The sequence below is a fragment of the Lissotriton helveticus genome, chromosome 4_1 (assembly GCF_964261635.1).
Source record: "Lissotriton helveticus chromosome 4_1, aLisHel1.1, whole genome shotgun sequence".
In the NCBI taxonomy this organism is placed as follows: Eukaryota; Metazoa; Chordata; class Amphibia; order Caudata; family Salamandridae; genus Lissotriton; species Lissotriton helveticus.
In genome coordinates this window covers 1,501,103,506-1,501,127,449 of record NC_136063.1, presented here as the reverse complement: position 1 = coordinate 1,501,127,449, position 23,944 = coordinate 1,501,103,506, and the positions used below count along the sequence as shown (strand labels likewise).

Genomic DNA, 23,944 nt, shown 5'->3' with positions numbered 1-23,944 from the left:
TTTAGAAGTCTGTTTTACACGAGGCAGGGTCCAATTCCAAAGAGGCTTATTGTACAGTTTAGCACCATTTTATTTACATATGCATTTTTCCTGTAAATGCATAGTATGAACCACATTACAAGTTACCCTCAGCTTTGTACCCTTACTGCTGTCCCCTATAAATAAATATGGTAATGGTGAAATAATGGGGATGGCATATTTAGGGGAAATAAATGCAGGAATCAGTGTTTCTGTGCTGATTCTCATATGTTCTTCCCCAATGTTTCAAACAGAGGTTTCAGCTTTTTTTCAGCATCCGTTTTTCCAGGGCGTCACATTCGTGTTGTCTGCAAACCATCAACATTGGAGGACATTCTAGGCACAGGATGTGTTTGAAAATAGTGGCGACTGAACATTATTTTTCCTTTCTGCCTGTTTCTAGATTTGTCTAATTGCTGCTTCTCTCATTCGTGTGGTATACTATAATTTTTTCAGGTTTTCTAAGGAGTGTTTTTGTTAACCCATGAGCATGAGCAATGCTGATAATTGCATCCTAAAGGCTATCTCTGCCCTCTCACTCACTGGGCTGTTTTACCAGTGATTGCTAACAAGAGCAGAAGCAGAAAACCTCAACACTTTGATGCAAGGATACATGGTATCATCATCTGTTTATTATTTTTCTATCATTTACATGTTGCATTGTGGGGCTTGTAATTTTGATTTTTAAATTTTATCATGGACTAATGTGCAATTAGGTAAAATGACAGATCGCGGCACTTGCATTTTACAAAGTCGACTTGTCAGCTGTTTTATGTTTTAAAATGTTACAAAAATGCTTGTTTCACATATAAATTCAAAAGTAAACTCTGTGCACATATTTTGGGCCTCATTTATGAGGCTCCTTGCTCTGCCAGAACGTCACTTTTTGTGACATTCCGCGGCACAGGAGCCTGCTCCATATTTACGAACACTACTAAGCCAGTTTTTTTGGCCTAATGCTGCCTCGTAAATATTGTTCTCTTTAACACAGTTTTCTGCGTTAAAGAGGCGTGCAATGGGTGTTGCTGGGGGCATTCCCAGCAACATCCATGACTTTCTGACATTGCTCCAGATTTACGAGAAATTGTAAATCTGAGGCAGCGCCAAAAACGTATGCCTCCCATGGAGGCACAACGAGGAGAAATATCTTTATTTCTCCCCGTTTTTCGTTTTTTATGTGTTCTGCATTCTGCAGCACATATGGAGAGAGAAAAAAGCCTCTTGTGACTGTTTTTGTGGAAGAAGGTTTTCCTTCCTGCACAGAAATAATCATCCCCTCAACGCAGGCACCCTTGCAACATGGTACAAAGGTGCCAACGTTGGCACACCGCAGCCCATTGTATGCAGGGAAAAAGGACAGGGATGTACTGTATCTAATAGATATGGTGTATTCCTGCCCTTTTCTTTTTCCATAGGGCAGCGCTGCAGGAAGGCCTGCGGTGCTGCCCTAGAGCAAAACCTCATAAATTAGGCCCTTTGTGAGGGCCCACTCTTTCACTCAAATTGTGCACTAAAACAAGGCTTTGCAATGTGAATCATTTTTTTTTTTATGCGCAGTAGAAAGTTTTATAATAAGCTTTACTTCACAATAAAGGTGCAAAATGTATAGCAGCAGTAGAGTCTTTCATAACACAAGTAATAAGCTAAGGGCACGTAGCAGTAGCAGAAGGAAGAGAGCAGGATTCTCTCACATGTACAGAATAGATACAACACAAACCGCCAATACACTAAAGTGGGGTGAGATGAGTTAAAGACTGTTGTACGATTTTCTTAAACACACACAAAGTACAAAACTCCTTGAGGAAACACCCAAACCTCTTATTGAATTAATATACATTCATGTACTCTTACAGAATGATGAAAATTCACCCACGTAGTGTGGTAGGCTTCATTAGTAGGTTTCATATCTTGCACTGGGAAGCATACAAGAGTATTACTGTTCACTAGTTGTACAGCCTCCTAGATATGGATTCCCTGGTTTGGGTGTGGCTATGCCACTTAAGTCAACATTTATGGTCTGCCTTAGTTAAATGGTCAGACCTATATTAAATTGTATGTCGAAGAGCTAAAATGTTGTTTACTGGTGTCTCACTACCACTGAATTCAAAACTGAAGGGCTAAGTAATGGACCCTTTTTCTCTTTTCCATCAACATCTTTTGGTGCTCCAATATTGCTTCTGTGGAGTCAGGCATCTTCCCTAGGAATATAGGTATCCTCACATCAAATATTGTGAAACAATCCCTGCTTCATAGGCCGTGTTCACCAGTCTCAGCTCAGACGCGGCTGGGGGCCCAGGAGGGCAATAGGGAAAATTTCCTCCAATTCCACTCTTTGAAGAGACCTTGTAACTTGCTGTTGACAAGACTGTCAATACATGCTGCATGTTTTGCAGGGCAAATCACTATAATTGTACCCTGAAGTTTGAACCCAAGAAGCAAGTCTATTGCCTTGTGCCACATATACATGACCTTTATTGCTGTCATAGATGAAGCAACATTATTGTCAACTGAGCAATCTATGAGAGATTTTCGTACAGTACATATCCTGAACCGAATTGTTTCAGGATGCTCTTAAATGTGATGATCACAGAAAATTGGCGTGGGCATGTTATGCAAGGGCATTCAATTTATCCACTGTGTTTTATAAGGCGGGGCAACAGCAGTGGAAACACACCTCTTCATAGAACAGCTACACATGGAGCAGAAACTGTGCAATCTTCCCAACGTCAGAGGTCAGGTAGAGCTAGGGTAGAATTAGCACAAGCCTTTCCCATCACAAGACAGGTACAAACCAGGCAGCAGCAGTGCAAGCTGTACTTCCTCACAGAACAGGAACAATATGGCATTAGCAAAACAAGATTCCCTCTCTCAGAAGGCAATACATGCAGCTCCACCTGGGCAGACTAGTATTAGCTATCAGTGCTCACAGAATATGTACAGTTAAGGCATGAATGACATGTAGGTTACAGACAGATCTCTGGAGTGGGTGCTTAAGTCACTGAGGTGAATGTATAGGTAGATGTGTTAGTGAATATGAAAGTTCTGGCATTGTTCCTGCTTAGGTGATATTGCAATTTGTCAGCATCCTGAAATTCCTGCTGGTGTCATTTGGAGACCTGCTGTTTGTGTTTATTCTTTGGTGTTCTGAATTTTTTTAGAAGTAGCAATCACATAGTAGGTCATTAATTTTTGGAACAGTCTCGCCACCACATAACTAACTATGCTTTAGAAAGGCAAACGTGCCAAACTCTTCAAAAAGGTTTGGAGAGCATGCACAAATGTTGAGGGCCATCAGAATATGTGTGTGTGAGCATGTATAACCCATCCTGGAGGGACCCGCTCAAACCTCACAGCTTGGGTTATACATGCCCACACAACATAACATGCCTATTATTATGAGGACCGGCTATTGACTGTAATGAAGTGTGTAATTGCTATCCTAACTCCACATGCACTTTGATAGTAGGGTAGGTTATAAAGCGGACCCAGGCAAATTTAACAGCGCTTTTAGTTTTTTGATACACTTGCTCAAAGTACCTAAACATGTACCCTACTATCAAAGAGCACGTAGAGTTCAAATAGCAATTACACACTCCATTACGGTCAATAGCCGGTTTGCATAATAAGAGGTGAGTTATGTTATGTTGTGTGTGTGTATGTGTATGGGCGAGTAGATGAATGTGAAAATGAGGCAATGGTTCTTTGGATGGAAGAATGGACGTATAGATGAAGTGGTGGATGAAGTGATAGACATGTGGAAGGATGAATTGGTAACTAAGGGCATGTATAGATGAGTGAGTACATAAATGAGAAATGCTTGGCTTGCAGGATTGCATAGTCTAATATCTGGATGAATGAATGAGTTCACAAACAAGTTAGTGGATGGCAAATGAATGCATACATGAATATATGGGTAAGTACGTTGATAACTGAATTCATGGATGTATGAATGAATTCAGTTGTGACCGGCATGACTCAGGGTGGGTACTGGGTTGCACAGGTTTGTGGGGGGACGTGGGGGGTTTTAATTAAAATGTTAAAATACTTACCTTACTGGGTCCCGCGCTGCCTCAGCTCCTGGCCGGGTCCTGCATTTTCCTGCTGCTTTCCTGAACAGAAAGCAGCCACAGGCAGCCTCCCTCCCCTCCCCTATGCCAATCACAACACTGCAATGGCAGCGTTGTAATTAGTGGGGATGGCGCCCAGCCAGGCGCCTTTGGGGAGGCTGTTTTCTCTATGTAGGCTGCATGCCTACATAGCGAAAAGGCTGAGTGTGCATGACTGGTTTGGTCGGTCCCAGAGGGCAGACCAAACAGTCAGGGCCCACAGAATAGGGCAAACCACTCCTCCCTGACCAACCAGGCACACCCTTCTCCTCTCTCGCAGTGCGAGAGGCAGAAACATAAACTGGAATTTAAAATACCATTTTATGTTTCTACTTCTAGCACTGCAAGAAAGCAGTGGGGCAACCCTCCTCCGCCTTAATGGATGAATTTCTATCAACCTACCCAGAACTATGATTTTATTTCACAATCTGTCGCTTAAATCATGCACTCTCACATATTCATTTCTCCATCGAAGCACACACTCATCCCTCCGTCTCCCCATGTATATTTTACACCATCTAGCTAGGCATCCACTTTCCCACTCAGACTAATGCAACCATTGAGTGATCCAGCATCCACTGATACTCAAGCATCCATTGAGTATCCACCCATAACGATACGTATTACCCATCCGTGTGCATTCATGTGCTGTTTGTCCTTCATTGAGTAATGCGTGTATGTAACAGGATGCATATGTGTTTTCTGGAATGCTTTTAGCTGTGGATTTTGGGGAACCTTAAGTGCCTTGTGTGTTCATGTTTGTGTACGTCTAGTGATCTATCTACATTTTTTGCCTTTATATCTGGCAGATTGTCTGTATGTGCTTGTCTGTATGTGCATGTCTGAATGCTTGCACATGTACTGATACCGGGTGGTGGTTTGCTCTTTTTCTAAATGTGAACACAGATACATGATTTGGGTGTGAGTGAACGGTAATTAAAGATGCCTTTTTTATGGGCATGGTGCCTGTATGTCTGTGCCTGTTTGTACCTGTATAGATATTTATTTGTGAGTTTTTATTGATGTTTGTAGGTGTTTTGCTTTGAATCTACATGTCAGCACTGACACATGCCATGTTTGTATGGGAGAAAGCAGAAGTATTCCCTTTGTCAATGTTTGTTGACATAAGACTTAACAGACATCTGAATCTGTCTCGGTCAAACCTACAAAAATATGTATTGTGTTGCTTGTTAAATAGCACAGTTGGGTGCTGGCATGGGTTGACCTGGAGTTCAAATATGATGAACCCACATATGTATTAATATCATTGTAGATCTGTGCAACCTTCAGGCGCTCATATACACACGCTCGCAACATAAGTCACAGTGCATCCCAGTTCTATACCCCAAGTTTGTTCAAAGTTAGAATATGGCTGACATTCCATAACCCCTACGAAAGCACGTGCTGGGGGGACAATGCACCTCACATCCCCAGCGCGGCCCAGCGGTCATCCTGCGTGAACGTTAAATATATTTGGACACAGACCTCTGAGGGTCATCACCAATCAATATACTGAGTGGGAGGGCTCTACAACCTTCAAATTATACGCTCTTATGTCAAATTATGATGTACCCGTGCGATATCACTTGTACGCCAATACCATCTGCAGTGAAAGATGTGATGTATGTAATAATCTCAAATGCCAATAAAAATGTTTTACAAAAAAAAACTATCATTGTAGATCTTTCATGCAGCATGTGTTAACCTGGTAATTTGTTTCTTTCCTTTGCAGGTCATTATGTTAGGGATGTGTGCATATATGGACCCGGGGACTTGAACTGGCTGTCTAAGTCCAAAAGCATGTTTGCCAACAAGTTTGAGCTGAAGACCCACCCACCTACCTTAGAATGCCTAGAATTGTGGCTGAGGCAAAGAGCGCTGAGCCAGAGTGAGATCCCCGTCCAGCCAAGCTGGCACCTCTGACTTGCAGTGAGCCAACGGGAAGTCATTTGCAGCAAAGTTGCCATGCCGACAGTGAGGAGAACCTGATTTACATAAATAAAAGAGAACTATTCTGCAATATAATATATTTATTTTTGACAACTTTGCCAAACTACCCTAGCATTTCTATTTTATTTTACAGGGAAGTCAAAACATATCAAAATAAAGATATATTTGTACATTAAAAAAATCATCCTATGCTTGTTTTTTCCACTACAAAATTATGCCTTTTGGGCCACTGCCTAGAGTGCCTTAACCTGGAACGAGCTTTGTGTGGCCTTGCCGTGAACAATGCTTGTCAATCTCATGGAAACAATGCTTAAAGAAATTCTGCTGGTGACAAATATAATTTCACTGTCAGATCCAAAATGATATGCCACCATGACTGCCCACGTTCTGTCGGTCTCTTTTGACATAAGTCAGTTCCGCAGTATTATACTCAGAATTGATAAGTGCAAGTTCATGATGTGGCAGTGAGCGATACCACTTAGGGTTACTACGTAGACATGGATGAAGTGGAAAAATTACAGAAACTCTAAAGGGGTAAGGCTGATGGCAACATCATGACCTTGCCCTAACCTGCAGTCAAACCTTTCGTAGGAACCTGATAGGATATCTTTATTCATGTTGCATCACCACAACAAAACACCCATGTTAAAATGAAATCCTTAAAGTATACGCTGTTTCTTTAGAAGATGTATTTTGTGTGGGGGAGTGTGAGTGAAAGCCGTGAAATGCACAGGATTGACTTAAAGCTGTCTTCTGGTAGGGCATGGCTGCTGCATTCCATGTCTGTGGCTTGGTTGCATGATAATGTAGGTTAAAAATGTATATAGTTTGACATAATATGTTCGGTATGTACAGGCGTAAAGCTGTCAGTTGGAAAGTAGTCTTTACAATGGCATTTCGTCATTTAAATCTACACACTAGGTCCCTATTGTTTAAATATATATATATATATAAACAATATAAGCCAAGTGTAACCCAGGACCTTGAAAGGTTCCATTATTGAAAAATAACACATGGCTACATTTATGATGAGATACAGGACCAAGGGCCTGATTTAGATCTCGGAGGAAAGTTGACTCCGAAACAACGGTGACGGGTACCCTGTCTGCCGAAATATAAATCATTATAGCTTATGGGATTTATATTTCGGTGGACAGGAAGTCCCTAAACATTGTAATGAAGTAACCCATCCGCTGAGATCTAAATCAGGCCCTAGGTCTTATTTGTGCAGAGCAGTTGGTATTTTTCCAAGGTGACCTTGTAAAAGGATACATGTTTCTGCATACTTTTGTTTTTATATGTCACATATTCAATTAAGAAAAATACTAAGGAACCTAAAAGGAGATGATAAAATATTCTTGATTCTGAGTCATGCATGTCTCTGCTCCTGCTCAAAGCTATAGGCCTTTTGTTAAAACTTAAATGGAGACAAGGTCAAATGTGGCCCTGTACTCTAACTGATCCATCCCTGTTTGCGGGAGACCAGGTGGGCCAATGTGTAACTACAAGGTCTAACCAGAATTAGCGTATTCCGACAGGCAAATGGCAACTGCTGAGTACCTAAAAAATATAGATTAAACCTTATGCTACAAAACAATTGAATATTATCTTAAGAAGCCAATATTTATGTGTAGTTATTCATTATCTGTTATTACACACATTGTAAGAGTTCCGGATATGTTTAAATTCTGAGGTATATTATGACCTGTGTGCATACAAGCAAAGGATATCGAGCTAGATTGTTGCAGAATGGGTGGAGTCAGAGTTTGCATGCGGAGCAGAGCAGAGCTGAGCAATAGGGGAGAAGGCAGGAGTGGAGCAGAGCTTTCTGCGGTGCCCAGCGCCAGGGCCGGACTGGGAACAAAAACCGGCCCCAACAAATTGCTCGGCGGGCCTCCTCCTCCTCCCCCCTGGGGGTTGGGGGTGCGGCCGAGCTCTTTGTTATGCTCTCAGCTATGCTGCTAAAATGGCCCTGTACCAAAAACGGCCCCCAGTGGCCCAAAACCGCCCCCACCCATGCGGGATTGCCCAGTGCCCGCTACAGCAGTCCGGCCCTGCCCAGCGCCTTCCGCTTGGTGTTTTACACGCACAGCAGCTCAGCTAGTTGCTCAGTGTCAACTTATACTGCCACTGTGGTTTATCAAATTTCAGAGGGAGGAAACGCCTGGAGCTCGGACCCTGGGTTACCAGAGTCTGGGCTGGCCGAGGGTACTGGAGCATGGGGTACCCCAGCTGCATGCACCTGCAGTCTGAGCACGGATGCCACCACTTACAAATCAAATCTTGAGCGGTGCTGGAGCTTTTTCCTGAAGTTTGATCCAGAGTCGGTGGACCCTAGAATCTCAGGGAGAACACCGAGAGTGGCAGGTGAAATGGGTGAGAATACTACACATCTGGAATAGCTGGTATTCAAATCGCGCAGCCGGATACCGCAGGTGACGTTCAGCAACGTTATGGCATCGACGCCAGGGGAAAGAGTGTAGGTGTCGCTGAAGCGGCGGTGCCAGGTTTCGATGCTGCGTGCGGCCCCGACCCCATCCTCTGCAGACGAAGGACTTCATGAAGGCTTATAAAAAACATGGAAGACCTGGGGGTCCTCCGCCGGAAGCTTCCATACAATGGGGTCAAGATAAGGAGAAGCTTTGCTGCTAGTTCGAAACTCACACATAAGATTGTTTGTTCAGAGAAGAACAGTAGCAATGACCAAGAGCAATACACTTACAATGAAAAACAGGATAATGAAAAATGTGGAGAAGAGGACGATTCGGAAATTAGGAGTAAGCACAATTCTGGGGGGAGCCTCACAGCTGATATCCACAAAGGCAGATGTACAGGGAAAATCACTACAGTCAATGAACAACAAACAGGGGAGTGAAGAAGGAAGAAATTGTGACTGAGTACTAGCCACGGGAAATCATTCCACAGACAGTATCAACTTTGAATCAAGCTCACCCACCCTATCAACAATGGAAAGACCCAATTTAATCAACTTAATCAGCTCTTGAATCAGTTCCCAAACTGGGAATAAGAGAAGGAGGACCCAATCATGTCCAAAGATGGGGGAAGTAATTCGAATCATTGAGCTTTCCTCCACTTCATTGAGTGTACAGGACACGTGGATCATCAGAAACAGATCCAAGAAGGGTCCGAGAGAGATGCTTTCAAACATATAGTTGCCCCGTCCGCCCCCGTCAAAGAAGTGGGTGACAATTGTGCAAGTGCATACGGAGCACATGCAGCAAATAACAATACAAAACAATTAGCTGAAATACAGGATTGTCGACAAGCAAGATTACTGGGAAGTCCGCTGCTAAAGAGGGTTGAGTGCTACAACCATGCACAATTCAAAAAGGAACAATTAAAATGATATGGAAAACTGAATAACAGCACTGTCTTATCTAACTGCGTTTTCGCAATAACCCAGGGCAAAGTACTTACTTCTATAAATTCCACCCTGACTGTTGCGATAAACTCACTTACATGGCAGTCGCATAAACTTAAAATTAAAAAAAAACACAATACAAACAATAGTCCTCAGCATCAAAAACACGGCCAAGAAATTAGACAGCACCTCTGACTTGCAGTGAACCAACAGGAATTAATTTGCAGCAGAGTTGCCATGCCGACAGTGAGGAGAACCTGATTTACATAAGTAAAAGAACTATCCTGCAATACATTTTTTTTATTTTTGACAACTTTGCCAAAATACCCTAGAATTTCTATTTTATTTTACAGGGAAGTCAAAACACATCCAAATAAAGATATATTTTGTACATTTAAAAAATTCATCCTATGCTTGTTTTTTTGACTACAAAATTATGACTTTAGGGCCACTGCCTAGAGTGCCTTAAGGCTTATAAGAACATTGGAATGTTGGGAGCAATGTGGTGCTCCGGGCTTATAATGGCTGGTATAAGCCCGGAGCTCCAACATTCCAATGTTTCTTTGTTCACAGCTCTGGCTGTGAACAAAGGCTTCAGGGACCCTGAGGGGATTCCAATCCCCTCACGCTCCCATAAGGCTTTGTTCTTTTTTGTTACAACATTCTGCCCTCTAGTGGCAGAATGTTCTAATAGCCTTATAGCCCTTTATAGCTGGGCTATACCGGCTATTAAAGTCCCTTTCGCCTTCGGCTCGGGGCCTTTAACGCTGGACAGGGCTTTTAATAGCCGGTATAGCCCTCTACGGCGGGCTATAAGGCTATAAGAATCTCTGGAATGTGCTTCTTTACCTGGAACGAGCTTTGTGTGGCCTTGCAGTGAACAATGCGTGTCAATATCATGGAGACAATGCTTAAAGGAATTCTGCTGGTGACATAATGAATGCCACTGTTCAGAAACTGTTAAGAAACTATCACCTCTCCCAGAGGTGCTCACATTGGTAAGAGATTTAAAAACGTTCAACCTGTCAGGAGCCATAACTGTAGAAACAACGGGGGCAAATTGGGTAGAGAAAGTCTGTCTTGAACCCAAATGGTGAAACTAGCCCCACAATCCCCATTAAATATGAAAGCAGGGAGATCAGAAATGGAAAAAGCATGCGATAACTTCATAAAAACAGTTTATCTCGAGGAAAACCAAATTGAGTTGATACAGGGCAAACCAGATTATTCAACAGAAAGCGAGGATGGAGTAGCAAACTTGGTAATTAAACCATTAATGAGGCATGCAAAAACAATTTAAGAAAACAATTTAAGAAACCGCAAAAAGTTTTTTTTTTTTAAACTCAAGTGAGAAGAAGCGGAGTACAGCTTAGCCAATATACACTAGAACAAACAGGTCCGCCAAAGCAAAATGACAAAGAAAATTCGAACAATAACCTCTATCCAATATTACACACAAATAAGATTTGAAGCCACGACCAGAAGCATATCGAGCATAAAGAACTAGCCACACAGCAGTACACAATTATACAGACACAGGCACAAGTTTTACAACAAGAGAGGACTGTCCACAATTATCCAAAATTCAGGATAGTGGGCCAAGATCACCATGAAGAACAAAACAGAAAAAAAGAGTGCCATAGAAAGGAAGGTGCGAGCAGAGTACCTTAAACAGCAGTACAGGTGAATGAGATAATGAAATTAGGGGATTGCAACCCAGTACACATCTCGCTAAGTGGTAACAAAATGGAGGATGCCAGGTTAGAAGGGTATGCAATACTACAAAAAAAAAGTTTCTGCCTCAATACACTTCAGGGGACAGGAAAGCCATACTCAATCAGTCAAACATTTTAAGGCTACTGCAAAATATCCCTTCAATAATAAACAACGAGGACATTCTCAGCATTAAAGCAAGTAGAAAGGACAATAGACAGGAGCACACAATCAAAAAATGGCAAAATGCCACCCTGCCGAGAAGGGTTTGTGGCCTGGGGTATTTTGGTTCAGGAAAAGAAGGGAGAGAGATACCCATATGTGCTGAATTCCCAAGCCAGTCTGCCTACCGGTACCCCCAATTACCAAGAGGCAAGGAAAGGCTTGCTAATGGGAGCCCCAAGTATCCAACTGAATTCCAATTACAGTAATGTAAGGATATTTTATCTGTTGAATGAGGGAATAACCCATACAAGGATATTATGACCAATGGTAAGGGCAAATGAGCATGAGGATTACTGGAGCTGACTAGCAACAAACTTAGGTGTCAGGAAACCGAGATATACCTAGCATAAAAACTAATGGTGGGTGTTGTACGCGGAGTGGCACTCCGTGGAGTTTCACGGTTTAAAAAAAACTCAGTGGAACTCCGCTCCACCTTTCCAAGTCCCACTCCCTATATAAAAAAAAAAACACTTACCTACTCTTTGGCATCTCCAGGCTGCCCTCCTCCTCTCCGTGGTCTCTCCTCCTCATCTTTGTCCTAGTCATCGGTCGCAAACCCCTATGTTTTACGTTTACATCTTGCATGGACTGCGCATGTGCAGTCCACTCAAGACGTACAACATAGGGGTTTGCAGCGAGGATCGCAGCGAGGAGGGCAGCCCTTAGACACCAGAGAGCAGGTAAGTGTTTTTTTTTTGTATGGGCGTGGTGCAGGGGCTAACTCCGCTCCGCCACGGAGTCGGAGTTTTGCCTGAAATTGTAGTGTAGTTCCTATCATCCCAATAGGCTCTGCGCATTGGAATAATATCTTCAATAGTATAGACCTAGGGCAGAGGTTAACTAGGTCTTCTACCGACGATATTAGACTTAAAGTTTTGTGTTTGCCAGCTAGCTCAGAGTTCACTAGAAACTTTCTCGAATAGGCAAGGAGGATTTTAACCTCCCTGGATAGACAAGAAGGGATTTAGTTTCTGACAACCATAGAACATGACAACTTTGCTCTCCCCTAATCAAGAGTGTATCTCTAGAGTCGTGTGAAAACAAAAGACAACTTATTTTACTCAGTCAGTTCAGTGCATTCTTAGTTTCACCAGATTGTAGAGAAAAGGAAGAGACGGGCGTGTTCAATAAAAGATGTTATTTATTGATCAGTCTCCTTTCTCATACAAGAGAAATGAATCACTATTATTGTAATACTTATAGTTAAGTAAAGTGCATACAGTAAAGACAGAATTATAAAATACTGTAAAAGCCTTGATATGGTTTCTAAGCCATATGATACCTTAAAATGGATAAAATAGATACATACATATATACATTTGACTAATCATACTCAACTGGTGCTTCTAACCACGCCTACCCCAGTGTACCTGACCTAAGCCTAATACGTGGGCGGGAGTAGATAAGTAGCAGTTTAAGTTAAGTTTGTTTGCCAAGGGACTGATTCGAGAATTCTCTGCAAGGGGTTATTCAGTTCTGTACCTGAGATCTAGAATGATGGAGGGCTGGTATCTCTTATCCCAGGTCTTGATATTCCAGCTGCCTGCGAGGGCTGCTTGGAAGCGCCGGAGCTGGATTTCTCAGCAGGAGAAAGGCAGCGTCTCGTTCTCAGCGCGTCAGGAAGGCGGGGCAGCGCCTGTGGGCTTCGCTCTCTGCTGGGCTCCTCGGCACGTCATGCTGCTCCGATCTCTTCACCACCGCATGTGTTTGCTTAAGGCAATGTCGGTAATATTTATACCTGAAAGGTGCCGAGATTGACGTAAGGATGGACATATATACGTCAATAAGGATGTCATATGAACGGGCTCGTTCGCACATTCTTTTGCTGAAGTTCTCTGTGAAATCAAAACAATGGCTATGGGAATTTCCCAGGTCGCTGTAGGTTTGATTTGTTTTGAGAACTCCGTATGCCTTATCAGGGGCTGGAGGAATATCGCTTGTCTAATTAGATGGCATGCGTTATGACCTAATCAGATAACGCGCTTCTGTGCCGTGGTGTGGCTTAATCAGATAACGGTTTTTGCACCGTTGGATGGCTGCTAGTTAATTATTAACCAGACCAGGGTCAGGAATAGGGGAATCGATACAGTACCTATAGGAATACATCACACCCACTCCACGTAGACTATGTCCATATTTACAAATCTAGGCATAGTGAAACCAGTAGCGTTTGTGTATATCGTACCACCCCAAAATACATTCATATGTATCCTGAAAATTTTGAACTACGAAACATACGAATCACATGTACTATTATATCTACCATATGCACAAGCAGTCTAATAATGCTAAACATATAACGCATATTTTAAATTTATCATGAAAAAATGCGAAAAATACACATGAAATGGCTCTTAATACAGAAAAAAAGTGCGAGACCATTTCATCACAATCATAAAGTTATGTATAATAGTGCTAGAGGATAGCGAATGTCTCGTGACTACCTAAAATAGAAATTTTGTTCTCTAAGAATAATGTCTACTTTAAGCAGAAGATAAGTGTCCCAAAAAATCGTAAATATTTTTGAATTGGGGAGAGAGAAAAAAAACAAACTCTTGTAGTCTGAAAAAATGATGAGAGAAAATATTTTCATATCGTTTTTCGAAAAGTTGAAGGCCAAATTCAGCATGTAGGGAACTCCAAGTGCTAATTTGCTCAAAGTTATTCCTGCTGCTCTGGTGAAAACATCATATCATTTAGACTGTTGAAAAAAACTGTCAACAGCTTCTTGCGTAAGTTCCACTAATTCGGAAAAGGTTGTTACCATGCATTCATGAGCCTGAGCATGATTGCCTCCATTGATGTTTTGATCAGCATAGCTGACTGAAGGTCGTACCTGATCGATGCTGCTTTCATCTTGTGCTTCACTACCCCTCAATCGTAGTGGTGAAGTCTCCACGAATGCCGTCATCAGGATTGGTAGCCGCTGGGGACAGCACAATGCATGAGCCGTTACCGGACCCAACAAGGTATCTGCGTCCATTGGCACATCCGATAGTAGTGCCAGACAGGTGTCCAACACGCATTCTTCGCCGCATAGCAAGCACCGTAATACAGGCATAACACAACTTTGCCACATTGGTCTAAATGAAAGAGACCAAGTCATGTTCAGGTCTCTAAGCCGGGATAGTCCAAGGATTTTAGTTACCCGGTCCCGGTAGCCAATGGCTAGGATCATTTCTTCCCTTGTCGCAGGTGTTTTGTCTGTGACATGGTTTGCCATAGCGAAATAACAGGATCAAAAATAGAATACCCGCTACTAGTCCCAAAAGGAGTGGAAGTCCGCCAAAAATGGAATGGACAAAGTCTGGAAAAATACCCAGGATGGCTTTGAATGGAGTTAAAGCACCGAAAACACTGCTTTAAATACACTGGAGACACCAGTGGTATCAGAAATATTTAAGATTTCGTTCAGTATTTCTGCGAAATGTATGGGGGAATTAGTTGATAATAATGAATGAATCTCTTCTGTTGTCCTTGCAACTTGGAGATCATACGTTTCTTTTGATGACGTGAGCCTGGTCGGCGTCTGTAGGAGCACAGTCTTCATTCTGCTTAAAGTATCTATTCGAATAGAAGCAATTTTCAAATCGGGCCATAACCTTGCCTCCCTGTCTGGAGAATCGTTCGGGAACAATACTCGTTCACAGCACATGACCTTCCTAGTCACGGTTATGAGATAAGGTTTTCCGGGCAGCAAACTACAACATCTGCGATCTACTATTAGAATGTAACTCCGGTTCGAGAGTCTCCTAAAGAATGGTTCTATTCGTGTTGCAGGTGTGCCTAGCTGGTAACATGAAAGGTTATTTGAAGTCCCTTCACAGGCTCCATGCAAGCTAATACCCTGACACAGAAGTGTACCGCTTAGTGATCTTGCACAATTATTGCCACTGAGAAACACTTTCTGGCCTTTATTACTGACACATTCGTGTGTATAGGGCAAGTTCCATATTGACTTAATGTACCCTTTACCCAACCTTTCATACTGGCCTGCCTGTATATATTTTTGGCAGAATTGAAACTGGAAAGTAGTTATCGGAATATTTATTATTCCATGTATTATCCATTCAATGACAGGTCGTTCTGACATTGTTAATGGTAATCTCTCAAGTTTTTCAATGCTCAGAATTGTATAGTCAGCACCTTTCTGTGCCAAACTGATTTGTTTATCAGTAAGGTTAAAGATATTAAATAATGACGTTGTGTTGATTAAACGCCAAGGCACATAGCCAGAACGCAGATTTTGTAACGTCCAGCCAAGCTGTACAATAGAACGCAATTGGGACTGACCGTGTTGTAACATCAGTAAGTCTTGCGATATTATATCGATTGCTGAAGACACAATGCTGTCCAGAGAATATATTCTGGAGGACAGAGTCATTAACCCATTGTCCACCACCGAAAGTGATTTTTCCAAATTAATACGGTCAATTTCCCGTATTTTTTCTGCTGTCTCAATTTGAGTTACTTTCCAAACTTCGTTAGGAGCTGCATATATAGAGGCCGCTATGAAACGTTTTTGACGCTGTTTGCGTGGTCCCAATATGAAATCACGCAAGTCAGCACCTTCTGTAAGTAAAGTTAGGTGTTGCTTAATTTCAGCCAGTGTGGACATTCGTAGCCATTGAAGGCAGAGCTTGCCCACGCTGTAGGTGGTTACTATCCCTGGATGTTGTCTTTGGGAATATCTAGGGTCTGGCCTAGTCAATGTGAACCCCTGTACTTAGTTCAGGAATCTGTCTTGACAGTTATTTGTATCTGTGGGCCAGATCAACCATTTTTTCCATTCAGGATGTGTTCTGTTTTGGTTTAATATATGGTTTACGTCTATCTCAACATCTATAGAGCTATTACTGTTCACTGTTGGCTTTGGAATAGACGGTTTGTTCAAATCTTTGATTTTGGCTAAGCCAAGACAGGTAGTTTGTTGAATAGTGTCATTCAAAAATATAATTTGTTCTGGGATCATGCAGACTCTAAACAATGATTCTATACCTTGTACTTGCCAATCTCTTGTACCCCAAACAGTTTTTGCTTCAATATTATTGTTCCAGAAATCAAACCCAAATGTATTCATTTGTTCAAAGAATGAATCGGAATATATCAATTTTGTGTTTGTAAGCATGGTCTTCATACCTGTCTTATTTGACAATTTGAAATAAAATGTTTCTGCATTACTTGTGTTAAACCCTGAAAAGTATGAATATTTATCATAAAATGTTTTTGAGCTGTCTTTTGGAGGAGTAGCACAATGTTCCCATTGGTTATAATTTAAAACATTTCTAGGTTGAGCAGATTTATGTAGATAATGGTTACCATAGTGGTTGTAGCAGAACATCTGATCATAATTAGACGAACCCTGCAAATAATCATGTTCTGTAAATTTAGCCGACATCACAAGATCAGACATCATATCATTAATACTTTCAAAGTCCCAATCATCAGCAAATGAGCTCGGTTTTACAAAGTCACTCAATGAGATCTTGAATTGGTGTGGATACTTCAGGATTTCAACCGGACCATAGATTTCATAATCCGTTTTGTCCCATGATACACCGCCTGGTATAGGATTGGCTGTGAAGTTCACTGAAGAAAGTTCTCTTTTCTCGATGTGTGAAGATGTGTATGGTTTAAGGACCAAGTTGATTTTCTGGCTTGCTGTGTCCATTTTAGCATATTTTCCTTCAATGAAATGTCCCAAGCATAGTACCATGATGAGCCAAAAAATGAGGATAAATGCACCGAAGGCCACCCAAAATTCAATCCATGGAGAAATCAGATAGGTTTCTTTCAGCTGTTGAAAAAGTTCCTTAGCTTTGTCTTTAAAAGTTTTTGTTGATGGCTGTTTCTTTGCTTCACTCAGGTCTTCAGATGAATCATCGAAGTTGATGAAGTAGCCGGATGCTGTTCTGTCAATTGTTCCAATTGTTTTTGGATTTTGCTTTGTTTCATTAGCAAAGTCTGCAGTTACATCATCATAGGTTGTTGTTTCTTGATGAAAAGTTTTAATTTGGGTTTTAAGAGGTTCAAGTTCCATTGCTTTGTTGCATAGTCCTTGTTGATTCACTGTAGATTTTCCAAATGTGATCAGTCTTCCAGTTTGAGCCTCTGTATTCGTAGCAAACATTGGTTCTTATAAGAACATTGGAATGTTGGGAGCAATGTGGTGCTCCGGGCTTATAATGGCTGGTATAAGCCCGGAGCTCCAACATTCCAATGTTTCTTTGTTCACAGCTCTGGCTGTGAACAAAGGCTTCAGGGACCCTGAGGGGATTCCAATCCCCTCACGCTCCCATAAGGCTTTGTTCTTTTTTGTTACAACATTCTGCCCTCTAGTGGCAGAATGTTCTAATAGCCTTATAGCCCTTTATAGCTGGGCTATACCGGCTATTAAAGTCCCTCTCGCCTTCGGCTCGGGGCCTTTAACGCTGGACAGGGCTTTTAATAGCCGGTATAGCCCTCTACGGCGGGCTATAAGGCTATAAGAATCTCTGGAATGTGCTTCTTTACCTGGAACGAGCTTTGTGTGGCCTTGCAGTGAACAATGCGTGTCAATATCATGGAGACAATGCTTAAAGGAATTCTGCTGGTGACATAATGAATGCCACTGTTCAGAAACTGTGAAGAAACTATCACCTCTCCCAGAGGTGCTCACATTGGTAAGAGATTTAAAAACGTTCAACCTGTCAGGAGCCATAACTGTAGAAACAACGGGGGCAAATTGGGTAGAGAAAGTCTGTCTTGAACCCAAATGGTGAAACTAGCCCCACAATCCCCATTAAATACGAAAGCAGGGAGATCAGAAATAGAAAAAGCATGCGATAACTTCATAAAAACAGTTTATCTCGAGGAAAACCAAATTGAGTTGATACAGGACAACCCAGATTATTCAACAGAAAGCGAGGATGGAGTAGCAAACTTGGTAATTAAACCATTAATGAGGCATGCAAAAACAATTTAAGAAAACAATTTAAGAAACCGCAAAAAGTTTTTTTTTTTAAACTCAAGTGAGAAGAAGCGGAGTACAGCTTAGCCAATATACACTAGAACAAACAGGTCCGCCAAAGCAAAATGACAAAGAAAATTCGAACAATAACCTCTATCCAATATTACACACAAATAAGATTTGAAGCCACGACCAGAAGCATATCGAGCATAAAGAACTAGCCACACAGCAGTACACAATTATACAGACACAGGCACAAGTTTTACAACAAGAGAGGACTGTCCACAATTATCCAAAATTCAGGATAGTGGGCCAAGATCACCCTGAAGAACAAAACAGAAAAAAAGAGTGCCATAGAAAGGAAGGTGCGAGCAGAGTACCTTAAACAGCAGTACAGGTGAATGAGATAATGAAATTAGGGGATTGCAACCCAGTACACATCTCGCTAAGTGGTAACAAAATGGAGGATGCCAGGTTAGAAGGGTATGCAATACTACAAAAAAAAAGTTTCTGCCTCAATACACTTCAGGGGACAGGAAAGCCATACTCAATCAGTCAAACATTTTAAGGCTACTGCAAAATATCCCTTCAATAATAAACAACGAGGACATTCTCAGCATTAAAGCAAGTAGAAAGGACAATAGACAGGAGCACACAATCAAAAAATGGCAAAATGCCACCCTGCCGAGAAGGGTTTGTGGCCTGGGGTATTTTGGTGCAGGAAAAGAAGGGAGAGAGATACCCATATGTGCTGAATTCCCAAGCCAGTCTGCCTACCGGTACCCCCAATTACCAAGAGGCAAGGAAAGGCTTGCTAATGGGAGCCCCAAGTATCCAACTGAATTCCAATTACAGTAATGTAAGGATAGTTTATCTGTTGAATGAGGGAATAACCCATACAAGGATATTATGACCAATGGTAAGGGCAAATGAGCATGAGGATTACTGGAGCTGACTAGCAACAAACTTAGGTGTCAGGAAACCGAGATATACCTAGCATAAAAACTAATGGTGGGTGTTGTACGCGGAGTGGCACTCCGTGGAGTTTCACGGTTTAAAAAAAACTCAGTGGAACTCCGCTCCACCTTTCCAAGTCCCACTCCCTATATAAAAAAAAAAACACTTACCTACTCTTTGGCATCTCCAGGCTGCCCTCCTCCTCTCCATGGTCTCTCCTCCTCATCTTTGTCCTCGTCATCGGTCGCAAACCCCTATGTTTTACGTTTACATCTTGCATGGACTGCGCATGTGCAGTCCACTCAAGACGTACAACATAGGGGTTTGCAGCGAGGATCGCAGCGAGGAGGGCAGCCCTTAGACACCAGAGAGCAGGTAAGTGTTTTTTTTTTGTATGGGCGTGGTGCAGGGGCTAACTCCGCTTCGCCACGGAGTCGGAGTTTTGCCTGAAATTGTAGTGTAGTTCCTATCATCCCAATAGGCTCTGCGCATTGGAATAATATCTTCAATAGTATAGACCTAGGGCAGAGGTTAACTAGGTCTTCTACCGACGATATTAGACTTAAAGTTTTGTGTTTGCCAGCTAGCTCAGAGTTCACTAGAAACTTTCTCGAATAGGCAAGGAGGATTTTAACCTCCCTGGATAGACAAGAAGGGATTTAGTTTCTGACAACCATAGAACATGACAACTTTGCTCTCCTCTAATCAAGAGTGTATCTCTAGAGTCGTGTGAAAACAAAAGACAACTTATTTTACTCAGTCAGTTCAGTGCATTCTTAGTTTCACCAGATTGTAGAGAAAAGGAAGAGACGGGCGTGTTCAATAAAAGATGTTATTTATTGATCAGTCTCCTTTCTCATACAAGAGAAATTAATCACTATTATTGTAATACTTATAGTTAAGTAAAGTGCATACAGTAAAGACAGAATTATAAAATAATACTGTAAAAGCCTTGATATGGTTTCTAAGCCATATGATACCTTAAAATGGATAAAATAGATACATACATATATACATTTGACTAATCATACTCAACTGGTGCTTCTAACCACGCCTACCCCAGTGTACCTGACCTAAGCCTAATACGTGGGCGGGAGTAGATAAGTAGCAGTTTAAGTTAAGTTTGTTTGCCAAGGGACTGATTCGAGAATTCTCTGCAAGGGGTTATTCAGTTCTGTACCTGAGATCTAGAATGATGGAGGGCTGGTATCTCTTATCCCAGGTCTTGATATTCCAGCTGCCTGCGAGGGCTGCTTGGAAGCGCCGGAGCTGGATTTCTCAGCAGGAGAAAGGCAGCGTCTCGTTCTCAGCGCGTCAGGAAGGCGGGGCAGCGCCTGTGGGCTTCGCTCTCTGCTGGGCTCCTCGGCACGTCTCGCTGCTCCGATCTCGTCACTACCGCATGTGTTTGCTTAAGGCAATGTCGGTAATATTTATACCTGAAAGGTGCCGAGATTGACGCAAGGATGGACATATATACGTCAATAAGGATGTCATATGAACGGGCTCGTTCGCACATTCTTTTGCTGAAGTTCTCTGTGAAATCAAAACAATGGCTATGGGAATTTCCCAGGTCGCTGTAGGTTTGATTTGTTTTGAGAACTCCGTATGCCTTATCAGGGGCTGGAGGAATATCGCTTGTCTAATTAGATGGCATGCGTCATGACCTAATCAGATAACGCGCTTCTGTGCCGTGGTGTGGCTTAATCAGATAACGGTTTTTGCACCGTTGGATGGCTGCTAGTTAATTATTAACCAGACCAGGGTCAGGAATAGGGGAATCGATACAGTACCTATAGGAATACATCACACCCACTCCACGTAGACTATGTCCATATTTACAAATCTAGGCATAGTGAAACCAGTAGCGTTTGTGTATATCGTACCACCCCAAAATACATTCATATGTATCCTGAAAATTTTGAACTACGAAACATACGAATCACATGTACTATTATATCTACCATATGCACAAGCAGTCTAATAATGCTAAACATATAACGCATATTTTAAATTTATCATGAAAAAATGCGAAAAATACACATGAAATGGCTCTTAATACAGAAAAAAAGTGCGAGACCATTTCATCACAATCATAAAGTTATGTATAATAGTGCTAGAGGATAGCGAATGTCTCGTGACTACCTAAAATAGAAATTTAGTTCTCTAAGAATAATGTCTACTTTAAGCAGAAGATAAGTGTCCCAAAAAATCGTAAATATTTTTGAATTGGGGAGAGAGAAAAAAAAAACTCTTGTAGTCTGAAAAAATGATGAGAGAAAATATTTTCATATCGTTTTTCGAAAAGTTGAAGGCCAAATTCAGCATGTAGGGAACTCCAAGTGCTAATTTGCTCAAAGTTATTCCTGCTGCTCTGGTGAAAACATCATATCATTTAGACTGTTGAAAAAACTGTCAACAGCTTCTTGCGTAAGTTCCACTAATTCGGAAAAGGTTGTTACCATGCATTCATGAGCCTGAGCATGATTGCCTCCATTGATGTTTTGATCAGCATAGCTGACTGAAGGTCGTACCTGATCGATGCTGCTTTCATCTTGTGCTTCACTACCCCTCAATCGTAGTGGTGAAGTCTCCACGAATGCCGTCATCAGGATTGGTAGCCGCTGGGGACAGCACAATGCATGAGCCGTTACCGGACCCAACAAGGTATCTGCGTCCATTGGCACATCCGATAGTAGTGCCAGACAGGTGTCCAACACGCATTCTTCGCCGCATAGCAAGCACCGTAATACAGGCATAACACAACTTTGCCACATTGGTCTAAATGAAAGAGACCAAGTCATGTTCAGGTCTCTAAGCCGGGATAGTCCAAGGATTTTAGTTACCCGGTCCCGGTAGCCAATGGCTAGGATAATTTCTTCCCTTGTCGCAGGTGTTTTGTCTGTGGCATGGTTTCCCATAGCGAAATAACAGGATCAAAAATAGAATACCCGCTACTAGTCCCAAAAGGAGTGGAAGTCAGCCAAAAATGGAATGGACAAAGTCTGGAAAAATACCCAGGATGGCTTTGAATGGAGTTAAAGCACCCGGAAACACTGCTTTAAATACACTGGAGACACCAGTGGTATCAGAAATATTTAAGATTTCGTTCAGTATTTCTGCGAAATGTATGGGGGAATTAGTTGATAATAATGAATGAATCTCTTCTGTTGTCCTTGCAACTTGGAGATCATACGTTTCTTTTGATGACGTGAGCCTGGTCGGCGTCTGTAGGAGCACAGTCTTCATTCTGCTTAAAGTATCTATTCGAATAGAAGCAATTTTCAAATCGGGCCATAACCTTGCCTCCCTGTCTGGAGAATCGTTCGGGAACAATACTCGTTCACAGCACATGACCTTCCTAGTCACGGTTATGAGATAAGGTTTTCCGGGCAGCAAACTACAACATCTGCGATCTACTATTAGAATGTAACTCCGGTTCGAGAGTCTCCTAAAGAATGGTTCTATTCGTGTTGCAGGTGTGCCTAGCTGGTAACATGAAAGGTTATTTGAAGTCCCTTCACAGGCTCCATGCAAGCTAATACCCTGACACAGAAGTGTACCGCTTAGTGATCTTGCACAATTATTGCCACTGAGAAACACTTTCTGGCCTTTATTACTGACACATTCGTGTGTATAGGGCAAGTTCCATATTGACTTAATGTACCCTTTACCCAACCTTTCATACTGGCCTGCCTGTATATATTTTTGGCAGAATTGAAACTGGAAAGTAGTTATCGGAATATTATTATTCCATGTATTATCCATTCAATGACAGGTCGTTCTGACATTGTTAATGGTAATCTCTCAAGTTTTTCAATGCTCAGAATTGTATAGTCAGCACCCTTCTGTGCCAAACTGATTTGTTTATCAGTAAGGTTAAAGATATTAAATAATGACGTTGTGTTGATTAAACGCCAAGGCACATAGCCAGAACGCAGATTTTGTAACGTCCAGCCAAGCTGTACAATAGAACGCAATTGGGACTGACCGTGTTGTAACATCAGTAAGTCTTGCGATATTATATCGATTGCTGAAGACACAATGCTGTCCAGAGAATATATTCTGGAGGACAGAGTCATTAACCCATTGTCCACCACAGAAAGTGATTTTTCCAAATTAATACGGTCAATTTCCCGTATTTTTTCTGCTGTCTCAATTTGAGTTACTTTCCAAACTTCGTTATGAGCTGCATATATAGAGGCCGCTATGAAACGTTTTTGACGCTGTTTGCGTGGTCCCAATATGAAATCACGCAAGTCAGCACCTTCTGTAAGTAAAGTTAGGTGTTGCTTAATTTCAGCCAGTGTGGACGTTCGTAGCCATTGAAGGCAGAGCTTGCCCACGCTGTAGGTGGTTACTATCCCTGGATGTTGTCTTTGGGAATATCTAGGGTCTGGCCTAGTCAATGTGAACCCCTGTACTTTGTTCAGGAATCTGTCTTGACAGTTATTTGTATCTGTGGGCCAGATCAACCATTTTTTCCATTCAGGATGTGTTCTGTTTTGGTTTAATATATGGTTTACGTCTATCTCAACATCTATAGAGCTATTACTGTTCACTGTTGGCTTTGGAATAGACGGTTTGTTCAAATCTTTGATTTTGGCTAAGCCAAGACAGGTAGTTTGTTGACTAGTGTCATTCAAA

At 41.9% G+C, this 23,944-nt stretch overlaps 1 protein-coding gene across 1 annotated transcript in view; it reads left to right on the top strand.

Annotated features, from left to right (window-relative positions):
* GCNT2 (glucosaminyl (N-acetyl) transferase 2 (I blood group)) overlaps positions 1-6,255 on the top strand; it is a 453,496-nt gene extending 447,241 nt beyond the window's left edge. Inside the window, exon 3 of the mRNA XM_078685828.1 lies at positions 5,857-6,255. Coding sequence (XP_078541954.1) covers positions 5,857-6,047 — 191 coding nt within the window. The 3' untranslated portion in view covers positions 6,048-6,255. The remainder of the gene's footprint in view (positions 1-5,856) is intronic.
* Positions 6,256-23,944: the final 17,689 nt, after the last annotated feature.